General features: G+C 38.1%; 1 protein-coding gene and 1 long non-coding RNA gene across 2 annotated transcripts; both read left to right on the plus strand.

Moving 5' to 3' along the window:
- The first annotated feature begins 3017 nt into the window (after positions 1-3017).
- On the plus strand, positions 3018-8720 carry LOC135758780 (glioma pathogenesis-related protein 1-like). The gene is made up of 3 exons (XM_065273432.1): positions 3018-3203; positions 8236-8484; positions 8598-8720. The coding sequence occupies exons 1-3, from the start codon at positions 3024-3026 to the stop codon at positions 8718-8720; spliced, it is 552 nt and encodes a 183-aa protein (XP_065129504.1). The 5' UTR covers positions 3018-3023.
- Positions 3933-5928, plus strand: LOC135727068 (uncharacterized). Its single transcript, XR_012337756.1, has 4 exons — positions 3933-4161; positions 5515-5564; positions 5661-5717; positions 5867-5928. It is a non-coding gene; the product is annotated as an uncharacterized lncRNA (long non-coding RNA).
- Positions 8721-11973: the final 3253 nt, after the last annotated feature.

Below are 11973 nucleotides of genomic sequence, written 5' to 3' on the forward strand. Positions count from 1 at the left end.
CTCTCCTGTGTGATATCATTAACCGTTCCAGCTGACCAACACTGCTTTGCAAAATGTCCCTTTTTGTGACATTTACGGCATTCCGCTTCACGTGCAGGGCATTCTCTCCAATTGTGTCTCTTTATATTTCCACATTTTCCACATCCAGTTGATTTTTTTTCCATTTTACTGGGTCCACTTTGTTTTTGCCATCTTACTTTCTTTTGTGACTGTTTTGGTTTTGAACTTAAAGCATGAACATCCCCTGCTACTTGTATTTCACGTGAACTTCCCCGCAGGATGGGCTGCTGTCTCTTCACAGCTTCACTTTGCCTCACTTTAGTCATAGCTTTTTCCAGGGTGAGCTCAGGATCAAGTTGCAAACTTTCAGACAATCTGGCATCCTGTATTCCAACAACAATTCTGTCTCTTATCAATTCGTCTCTTAATGCTCCAAATTCACAATGTTCAGCCAGTGCATGTACAGCAGTAATAAAAGCTTCTATACTCTCTCCTGCTTCTTGATTACGTCTGTTAAAACGTGCACGTTCAAAAATCACATTACGTTTGCTTACGCAATGTTGTGTGAATGCCGTTTTCACTGTCTCATATGACTTTTTCTCCGCCTCAGACAGGGGAAGAACATTCAGGATATCTTCAGCTTCGTCACCGATAGTATACATAAATGTATTCACTTGAAATTCTTGTGACTGCTTGTCCAGACCTGACGCAATTCTATAACGCTCAAAGCGTCGCATCCATTTGGCCCATTCACTCATTTCACTGAAATCAAACTTGCCTGGTGGTATCAGTAACGGCAACATTTGTGGCACACTGGCTGCTTCATCATCCATTGTTGCCTCTTTTTATTTTTATTTTATTATTATTATTTATTTATTTTTCTTGCTGTTTCTCACCAGCTCAATCGCCCTCTTTTCTCCGTCTCTCGCGGTTCCTCTGATCTCCGCTTTTTCTTGCGTCTTTTACAATCGCTTTAATCTCCGTATCCTCCACTTAACTGCGACATGCTCACACTCTCTCCCGAGAAGTTATAGTGGCATCGTAACTTACTGGTTGTATCCCACTTCTGACACCATGTTAAGTTAACTAGAAGCACGAGACAGAACACATGTGTCACATATCAAAACAACAACTTTACTTCCTGTTCGTTCATCATACACAAGTGTCCGGGTAACACCCAGACCGTAAACATGTATTCCTTTTACGGAACAAACACAAGTTGTGTTAAAAGTAACACAAAATGTGTTGTTTCAATAATAACACAGTGATGGGTGAATTCTGGGACAACCCATATTTAGGATTAAAGATGATCGATGAAAATGAACGAATGCTGTCAAAGTGCTAGCTGAAGAGTTGAACCTATACTGGCACTAGCAAAAAAGGCTGCTTTTCAGGACTTTGTGGAATGGAAGGACAGTACCATGGACAAAGATGTGTCAATCGTTTCTGAAATAGCAGGATATTTAAAGCTCAAGTTGTACGGATCAAAAACACATGGTCCCAAGCAAGTCCTCCAGTGGTAAAAAAGTCAGTGTCAGGAATTTCCTATGTTCCTACAACATATTTTGCATTCCAGCTTCCAGCGCACCGCCGGAGAGAGATTTAATCTGCATAAATCTGAAGCCCTCATCATTGAATGGCATGTTATTTCTGCAGGGACACATTAACCTTTATTTAGTTAATTTAATTTCTTTTCATTTATTACATTTAATTGAGGAATAAAGATAACGCACATTCTTTAGCAGTATAGGGCCTATAAATGCTTTTCTGTTTATGTGTAACCTGTGGAATTTTGCGGTTGGGAGCAGGAGAATTAATACATATTTTAGTGGGAACTGGACAGAATCTTGCGAGAGTGGGCAGGAGCGGGACTGAAAAATATGCCCTGCGCAGGTCTCTACTGTGATAAAGAGCAGCAATGACAAGTGACTCATCTGTAAGTAACTTTTAGCATAAAGTGCATTTATCTTCTTCTAGCATCTGTGCTAGAAGAAGATAAATCTCCTAGTGGTCATTTTGCAGAGTCTGCAAAGTCTGGCTGCGTCCAAATACCCTCATTTGTGGTTTTTGCACTTGACTACTTACATGACGTATTTCCTGTATCTGGCCCAAGTGTTCTAGTGGGCGTGAAGATCCCAAGTGTGCATCTAGAATTATTTACCGATGGAACACACTTAGCAAGTGTAAAAATGTAAATTCAAGCAGTGGCAGCAATTTTCACCAAAATGTATTCGTTTTTATTTAGGCTACTTTAAAATATATATTTATACGTTTTCCTTAAATGAAATACAATTTCATAAACACTATGAACTTTTTCAAATTGTTGATTATTATCTTCATTGAAACTTTCAGAAGCAGAATTTTTTGCACCCGTAAAAAACTCTTTATTTTGTATATGCAGCTTCATTAAAGTTTAATGTTTATTCAGTAGTCCCTGAATAAGCAAACCAATTTATGTTTTTTCTAATAATGTGATGAAAGCAGTTTTACAAATTCACCAATAAAAAAAAATATGCAAAACTTTCCGTTTTACTACCAAAATATGTAATATCCAATCCAAATTTTGGCCGTAACAATTTTTTTTAAATGCCGTTTATCGTACTTTGGAACCAAACTCTTCACATATTCTCATGAGATCACATTGGCCTGTAAAGAGTGGCCGAGAGGTGGCCAATCTTCTAAAGGATCTATGATTTTCAAATACCACCTCCTTAATCTGCTTCTAGTCAGATAAAGTTACTTCATCCATCAATTGAGCACTGAACGCAACTAAGACTATGAAGACTATAATAAGACTATAATAAACAATCTTTATTATTATTACATCATTTTGTCTCCTGTCTGCGGTTTTTCTCATTCATCTTTGTATCTGCATCATAGGATCTGTGGTATCTATATTTTGGTTACTAAAAGTGCATGAAATTGCATAAGTGAGCAGGAAATCAGAGGATGATAATGATAGTTTATGTGAGACATCCGCTTGTGTTTGTTTTCCTCTCTGTGCTTTGCAGTCCAACTCAAAAATGAGCGACTTTCTGCATATTCTGCTTTGTGTGATCGGTCTGCTTTATTTTACCCCTCGTGAAAAGACCACTGAACCTTTTTATGACATCACAGACCCAGCGTTTATTGATGAGTGCGTCAAAGAACACAACAGACACAGAGCCAATATGAAGCCTCCTGCCAGCAACTCAAGATACATGGTAAATATGATGAGTTTGTAACTATCACTAAACTATCACAGAAGATGTTTGAAGTTCTTGAATGCAGATCAGATGTTCTGTAAGATTTGCAACCGCAACCATATCTGAGATCATATGAAAATAAGTTTGGGTCTTCTAATGCTGATGTTTGGCACGCTGTAACACAATGTAAAGCAAAACATCTGCAGTCTTTTACAAACATGCTTTAAGTATTCACATTTGTAAAAAGTTCCTGAAAACAGTGGTCATTGTATTCTATGTGTGTTTGTTAAAATGTCATTTTTTATTTCATCAACACTTTACATGTGCCATGAGAGAATAGTATGTTTTGGATCATGCTTATAGACCAGTTCAAATGATGTAAACAACACTGGTTCAGAACCACTTCCTGTTACAGTTTGTGACAGTTATTTTTTTATTTTACATATATTATTATCTTTAAGATGTTTGTTTAACTTCAGTTAATTCAGGTTTATATGTTCTGTTGGTTTATTTTATCCCAACGTTGATCTAGTGTTAAAAAACGGAAACAGGAAGTGCTTCTGGACCAGTGTTGTTTACATCTTTTGAACTGGTCTATAGCAAACCCTCCTTTTCAAACCTGTACAAACCTCTAATTGGGAAAACAAGTTATCTGTTAACAAGGATTTGTGCACTGTTAGATGTCGCTGTAGATTTAGCAGCACTGTACTGTAAAAATCCACAGTACTATACTGTATGTGTACATTACAGTAAAGTACTGCAGTTCATAGTGCATTCTGGGTAAATTAGTTTGAGCGGGAAAATTTTACAGTATATTTTGGTCTTGATGTAACCTTGCTGTAGCCATTGCTGTAATGTGCCAGGTGTACTTGCAATAATCAGAGAAAGTGCGCACGAGTCAAATCACACAGAGGGAGAGAGAGCACAACTCCTGGCTGCAGCTGAAGAAGGAGGACGATTGATTTCTGTCAGTTCGGTGAGTTTGGTATATTTTCTGTTTCATGAAAACTAAATTTTTAGTAGAAGAATTTTGTCAATAGTTTGTCATATTGTTTTAAACGTGCAATGAGAGAGAAAATGGTCGCCAACAAAGTTTTAATCTCCCTCAGAAAGTAAGCTAACATTACACAGATGCCTACCGCTGCTTTAACTCGCTTTACACCTTTATTAATGAATATAGGGTTGTTTTAACTAAATTATGACGGTTTTGGTGAGTTTATATTTGTTGAAAGTGTGGTAACAATGAAACTATTTTTAACAAAATGGACAAAGACCACCCGCCAGCGCGGTCTTGCGGTCCCAGCATATGGTCGTTTATCTCGGTGTTTTATCTGTTCAGTTAGCGGTAGAGAGAAGTATTAAGTTCGACTGTTTGGCAAGGCTGACTCGTAGATTAACGTTAGCTGTGCACGTGAAAAAGCACAGTTTCATATTCATATTCACATTAATCTGTATTTGCGTCTTTTTCAAATATGAAAAGTTGGATATAAGAATATCAACATAAACAGACAGGACTCGACACGCCGTAAACTTAATATTCAACACAGACCGTAGTAATCAACTCCTCAACAGAAGTGAAACCAAGAAACCTCATATTTAACTGGATATATGCATTGCAGTTGTAACTGCGGCCAAATATCGTTCAGACCTGGGCTCATCTTGTTATCAGATGATTGCTGCGCGCTTATTGTTATCATTACGGTATATTAGCAAAACCAAAGCATATTTTCTTTAAAGCGTTTTACACGCCCAATAAGTTGTCCGATACATTTTGTATGGCATATTATTTCCACCACTTCAGATGTATTACATGCAATATAAGTTTCCAAAACACCTCAAACCAATGCACAAAAGGAGGATGGGCTCCGCATTTACGTAATAGCATGACAGGTACCTTCTTCTCGTCTGTCATCTGATCCTTCATCTCTGGATGTAAAATAGTCCATTATAACATCGTGTAGGACACTGGCATCAACAGGATTGCTCAAATTGCGGCGATCATGTTAATCCTTAAAGTGAGCAACTTTGTAAAAAAAAACTTTGCGTGAAATAGTGTGTTACACTGCCGCCTGTCCGGGTGAAACATTAAAGAGGCAGGCTTGTTACCTTGTCACTATAAATCGCTATTTCCTCACTAAATATATTTTCAGAGATTTTCTGTAGACAAGATGTTAGAATAATAATTTAATAAAAACCCAATTCTGACAAAAGTTACATTTGACTTATTTAGTTACTTTTCTGAAAATCTTATTCCACTGGTATGCATCATATTAAACAGAATGCTTTCAAAATGTCAGCCAGTAACACATCATATCTTTTTTTTTTACAGCTCTAACGTTACAGTTTGCTCCACTTTGCTCTGTGGTTTATATGTTTTCTGTAAGTATTGACCACATTTATATATAACCATAGACTGTAAAAAAGTCTACTTATTTCTATGGCTAACAGATTTTGTAACATTTGTATTTTTTACAGTCTTACCATTGCTTGTAAGCTGGATTGAGTAAGATGGATCATCTTTAAAGGAACCAGGCAAGTACAGGATGTACAGTTACACGTTACTAGTCATGTATTTTTTCGACTGCAATATTAAATGCTTTTACGTCACATGTAAAAGTACACAGGAATGTGGCTGATCACTTTTTATTTGTAGTTTACATGAGTGTCCTTGCACTTTTCAGGAGTTAAGGCAGATGTGGAGGCACACGGGTGACACCAGACACACACCAAGCACATTGTTCGGTAAGTTTACACTATACCACTACAGTTTCTTTAAATACCCATGTATACACTCATACATAATTCCCACACGCAACACTGTCACACGACCACACACACCCACACAGAATAAAATATTGTATCCAAATCAGTAACAATTGTACTTTCTGTTCAGGCGTTCAATCATGACATGATCCATGTGGATGCTGTCCATTGAGGAAAGAGTTTGTTCAGCGGTAAGTGAATCTTCTGTATTTTAATGTAATTAGGTGTGGAACATTAGAATAAAAGCAAAAGGTTTCAGAATAGGGGTAAATTCAGGGCTGAGTTTAGGTGTTTTTTAAGAATCTTTTTCTATCTTATATTTGTTGACTTAAAGTTTATGATATTTCTAACAGATTTCTGGACAGAATTAATTCCAAAGATGGGAAAAAGTGCACATCCACACAAGGAGCAAGCAAAAAGACAAGGAACTTGGTGCAGAGAAAAGCTGTGGCCATTAACCCCCATGTGAACAGCTTCATGCAGTCCCTGATAGAGTTTGAATGGGCGACTTCAAACTAAAGGCCAGTGTCAGTCTGCCACAGTTTAATGCATTTATTTTTAGTGTTCAATAAAATTCAAATAGAATATTTAAAACTATGGGCCAGTGTTCTTTTTACCACAGTTAAATGTTACCTTTTAGTTGATGATGGACTTAAAACTTCAAACTATGGAACAGTGTTCTTTTTACCACAGTGAAATGTTACCTTTTAGTCGATGATGGACTTTAAACTGAAAACTTCAAACTATGGAACAGTGTTTTCTACCACAGTGAAATGTTACCTTTTAGTCGATGATGGACTTTAAACTGAAAACTTCAAACTATGGAACAGTGTTCTTTTTACCACAGTGAAATGTTACCTTTTAGTCGATGATGGACTTTAAACTGAAAACTTCAAACTATGGACCAGTATTCTATTTGCCAGAGTTAAATATATTACAGCAGGGGCCTCCAAACTTGTTTATACTTTATAATATTTTATTTTATTTTACTTGTTTATTATTGTTTTTTCTTGTTTTAAATGATTGTTTCAATTACATGTTTTTTTAATAAAATTTTGATATAAACATTGCTTGGATTGCCTTTTAATTCATAATGTCATGTCAAGGATAGCATTTTTTTACTATATTAATAACTATAGATTTAAACCTAAATATCTAGCTATAATACATTATTGTATTAACTGTAATAAGTAATAAATAGTATTTATGGGTCAATATAGACATTACAGTAAATTACTGTAAAAATAGGCTATTATTGTAAAATTACAGTACAGTACTGCTTTGTAACTATACGGTACTAGTTTGTGTACTGTAAAACTGGATTACAGTACAGTACTGTAGAACCAAAATACAGTAACTTACTGGCAACCGTGCTGCCAGTACCGTACTGTAAAAATACAGGGAAATCGTTAACAGTGTGGGGTTCTCCAGTGGGACTTATTTGCATGGCAAAACATAGATGACTACTACACATTTACTGTCCTATCACAGAAACAATTCAAATGCTATCAAAAAAACAAAACCATGGATGATGCAAGATGTTAAACTGAGAGATTGTGACTTAGCCTTCAGGTCTGTAATGTTGAAATTTGGATATCACGTGGATCCATAGTTACTTAAAATGTTATGCTAGATTTACTTAATTTTGATGCAATTGTTATAGTAGTTGCCATTACTTATGTTTTTTTTTGTTGTTGGTTTTTTCATTTTATTTTTGCATACATTTAAGTTCACCTGATCACTAAAATGTTTGTGTTACACATACTAAATATGTTAAGTACAGGTTGAAAACTTATGAATACTAAGTTTTTCATGTTTAATCTAATTACTTTAATAAGTAATGGTTGTTCAGCCAACGAATCGTTTTTTTAGTGTACAAGATGTGCATTAACTCTCTTACAACTATTTATGTATATACAAATGCTGTGAAGTATTTTGTATCTATATTGCACTCCGTATTCAGTAAATGTTTAACCACGCTTGGTCGTATCTGTACTCATCTTTAACATTTTTGATATTATATTTTGTATGTGCACGTGTATGTGTGTACTTCTGAGATCTTAAATTCTTAATCTACACTTCTATATCAACATTTACATTCAGGCATTCAGCAGATGCTTTTATCCAAAGCGACTTACAAAGATCTGGCCTGTAAAGCATTTTAAGTTGCAGTTATATTTTAAAATATTTTAAATATTTAATGAAATTTAATATTATTTTTGATGCATGAAATTTACACTTGAATTTAATTTTGACAGTCTCCATTGCCTGCCTTGTGTTTATACAGACGTGGGATGAGGGTTTGGCAAGAATTGTACAGGCATGGGCAAGTAACTGCGTCAATAACCATAACCCTCATCTTCAGCAGCCGGGCAGAATGCATCCCATCTTTACACTTCTGGGTGAAAACATCTCGGTCAGAACCCCATATAGAAAATTAAAAGTGCAGTCTGCTATACAGTTATGGGTGGATGAAGACCAATATTATAACTACAATAGCAATGCGTGCTCCAAAGTATGTGGCCACTTTACACAGGTACAAAGTTGCTAGTCAATGTTTTGAGGTTAAACGTTATATAGTGAACTTAAAAAAGTACAAATACTTTCATCTTACCCAGTTAACCAATGGTCTCTCTCACATCTTGTTAGGTTTTCTGGGCAGGCACTTACAAAGTTGGTTGTGCTGAACCAGCATGTCAGAATGGTGTTGTTGAAACACAGTTTTCAACTGTTTCTGGAATAATTTTTGTGTGCTACTACGCAACAGTGTAAGTGTGTAAAAGTATGCAGTGTGCTCATTCTTTTTTTACACATATTTGTGTGTTAAGCTTTTAACAAATTATGTGTAATTTTAACACATTATGTGTTAATTTTGTGTTAAAATAAAACACAAGTTGTGTTAAAAGTAACACAAAATGTGTTGTTTCATTGACAGGTAAACATTTGTTCAATTCGTAATAGGTCCTTGTGACATGGAGGGCCCTATTTTAACGATTGGAGAAACCCGCCCAAATTAGCGTCGGTTAAACAGGCGTGATAGAAAATAGCCCCAATTTGAAAATATTTTAATCATTATTTGCATGATAATTTTTTAACGCAGCCACACAAAATAAATAAATACTATCACCACAATGCTCACCACAATGATTTCCCTTATCTCATGTGTTAATATTTTTTATTGTAACAATTTATTTTTTGCAAAAATAACTGTTGCATCTGTGTAGATTAGATAAGCAAAGTGTGTGCGCATTGTGCACGCTATACATTATGGTCAAGCATGCGCCCTTAAAATAGCATAATGATAACGCGCAACGCGCCACTGAGTTTAGACAATTTTTTTCTGGTCAGTGGCACAATTGTTTTTTGAAACTGCAAAATAGCATCAGGGATGGTTTGCGCTGGAACACGCCTCCTTTTTTGCGCTGAACCACCCAGAGAGCGCAAGTTCATTCCCTAGTTTGCCGACGTGCGTCTGTGGAGGGAAAAACCCGCTGTGCGCCGGTGCAAAATACGAACGATACATGCTTCACTGACAAAGTCAATTACGCTGGCTGCAAGATAGGGTCCGGAGTGTTAAGTGTCTAGGGCATACAGAAGGGAGAGAGTTACTGCAGGTGGTTTGTTCAGCCCACTCACCTGTGTGTAACACACTCAGTTTTTAGTTATTTAACAGTTTATTTTGTGGTTTAAGTTTATATTGTAGATAAGAGAGGGGTGAGGTGGCTGGAATTGAGAGCTCCCACAGCCTGTAGAAAAAAGCTGTTGAGTAGTCTAGCAGAGTGGGCACGGATGCTCCTGTACCGTCTTCCTGATAGCAAGAGCTGGAAGTGGGTATGAGTGGGATGGATGGGTGGGGTCCTTCACAATACTTGTGGCTTTACAGGAGCATCGTTTAAAGAAAATGTCCAGAATGGAGGAGATGGGGCACAGATGATCTTTGCAGCTGTGTTCACTGTCCGCTGGAGGGTCAGCATGCTCTCAATGGTTCCCATGTCGAACGTGGTGAGGATGGGTGGAGGGAGACTTGCTCTTTGAAGTCGGCGCAGGAAGTGGAGTCGCTGTTGCGCTTTCTTGGAGAGTGATGTAGTGTTGGTGGTCCAGGTGAGGTTTTCTGTTATGTGCACCCCCAGAAATGTAGTGCTGCTCACTCTTTCTACAGTCGAGCTGATGATGGTTAGTTAACATAGTTCAGAGTTCCTCCTAAAGTCCATCACAACCTTTTTTGTCTTACTCACATTGGGGGACAGGTTGTTTGCACTGCACCATTCAACCCGTTCTGCCACTTCTTTTCTGTAGGGTGTTTCATCATTGTTGCTGATGAGACCTATCACAGTTGTGTCCTCAGCAAATTTAATGATGTGGTTGGAGCTGAACCTGGCTGTGGGTCAGCAGCGTGAAGAGCAATGGGCTAAGCACACAGTCTTGTGGGGTACCTGTGCTCAGTGTGGTAATGCTGGAGGTGTTGCGGCCGACACAGACTGACTTGTAGGATTATTGTGTTGAATGCTCAGCTGAAGTCGATGAACAGCATTGGAACGTGTTAGTCTTTGTTTTCTAGGTGAGTAAGAGCCAAGTGTAAGTGGGAGGAAATCACATTGTCTGTGGAGCGGATTGCATGGTATGAAAATTGGAATGGGTCAAGTGTGTTGGGAAAATTAGATTTGATGTGGTGCATGACCAACCTCTCAAATCACTTCATCATGATTGGGGTCAGTTCTATGGGATGGTAGTCATTCAGACAGGACACAGGTGACTTTTTTGGAGGTGTATTTGAACATGTGGGGATGACTGCCTGGTTCAGCGAGGTGTTAAAGATGTCTGTTAGAACATCTGTCAGCTGAAGGCTGCTGTGTCTCCTGATCTGAATGCATCATCTCTGGTCTTCAACAGACCACAGACCACTGCTGTCATCCACGGCTTCTTGTTTGCACATGTGGTGATGGTCTTGGTGGCTGTCACATCATCAATGCACTTTTTGATGTTAGTGTCACAGGGTGACTATTTGGGGGCGGAACTGGGTGTATGGAGGATGTTTCCACCCGGGAGATTTTTGGTGTAACACTCATGAGAGGTTTTAATGAAAAGATGAGCATCAGCTGTGAGAGTGGAGAACATTGATCAGTGATTGGGGCACACAGGTGGAGGATGGATTATAAAAGCAATCATCTGAGAAGAACAGGGGGAAGAGAGCAGGACACAGACAGAGCAGCGGGGCGACCTCGAGTGGAATCGGCCGGCATGGGGGGAAGAGAGAAGAGAAGTTACTTCGGCACCAGAGGATTTATGAGAGACGAAGAACGGACATGTGCTGTGTTTACGTCCATATTGTCTTTCGTGAAGTTTGTTCTGGGTGTTCACTGGGAGTGAGAGGAAACAACTGGTGTGGTAGAGGAGATGTTTTGTTTGGACTCACAGGCTGTGGTGCAAGGAAGATGGAGATTTGGGCTGGGAACACAGAGAGATAAGTGCTGAGCCATCTGTTCTTGTGATGCTTTTCATGATTATGTTATGTGTCTTGAAGGAACATTAGATGTTTGGAGGACATAGAAAATGGATCGAACTGAAGGAATCATCGAAGGAGAGAGAAGTTAAATTCGGTTGGTCAATACTTTGGACTATTTTGGCATCTGTTATGAGAGGTGAAGTATGCAAAGTTAAAGGGACAGTGCTACGCTTTTGGAACCCCCTCTGCTTGTGTATTGTCACCAGTTTTTGTGTTATCGTTACCAAAGCCCATACCCGTGCATCCAACCCAGGTATTTCTTTGTATCCTATGAGCAGAGTGAAGGACGTCTAGTGTTTGGTGTGTGGATGCTTTTCCCTCTGATGCTTATGCAAATAACAGTGTTTATCCATCACCCAGTCTGTCTGTCTGCCCATGTAGTCTCGTACCTACCTGTACGCCCCCCAGGTGAACGTGATTTTACCAAGTAAGATGTGATCCTGGATCAACATTTTCATTAACCAATCAGATTGCAGGATTAAGATTAGTGTGCATGTTAGATTTAGGTTTAGGATTGAGTTA

The sequence above is a fragment of the Paramisgurnus dabryanus genome, chromosome 1 (genome assembly GCF_030506205.2).
Source record: "Paramisgurnus dabryanus chromosome 1, PD_genome_1.1, whole genome shotgun sequence".
Lineage (NCBI taxonomy): Eukaryota > Metazoa > Chordata > Actinopteri > Cypriniformes > Cobitidae > Paramisgurnus > Paramisgurnus dabryanus.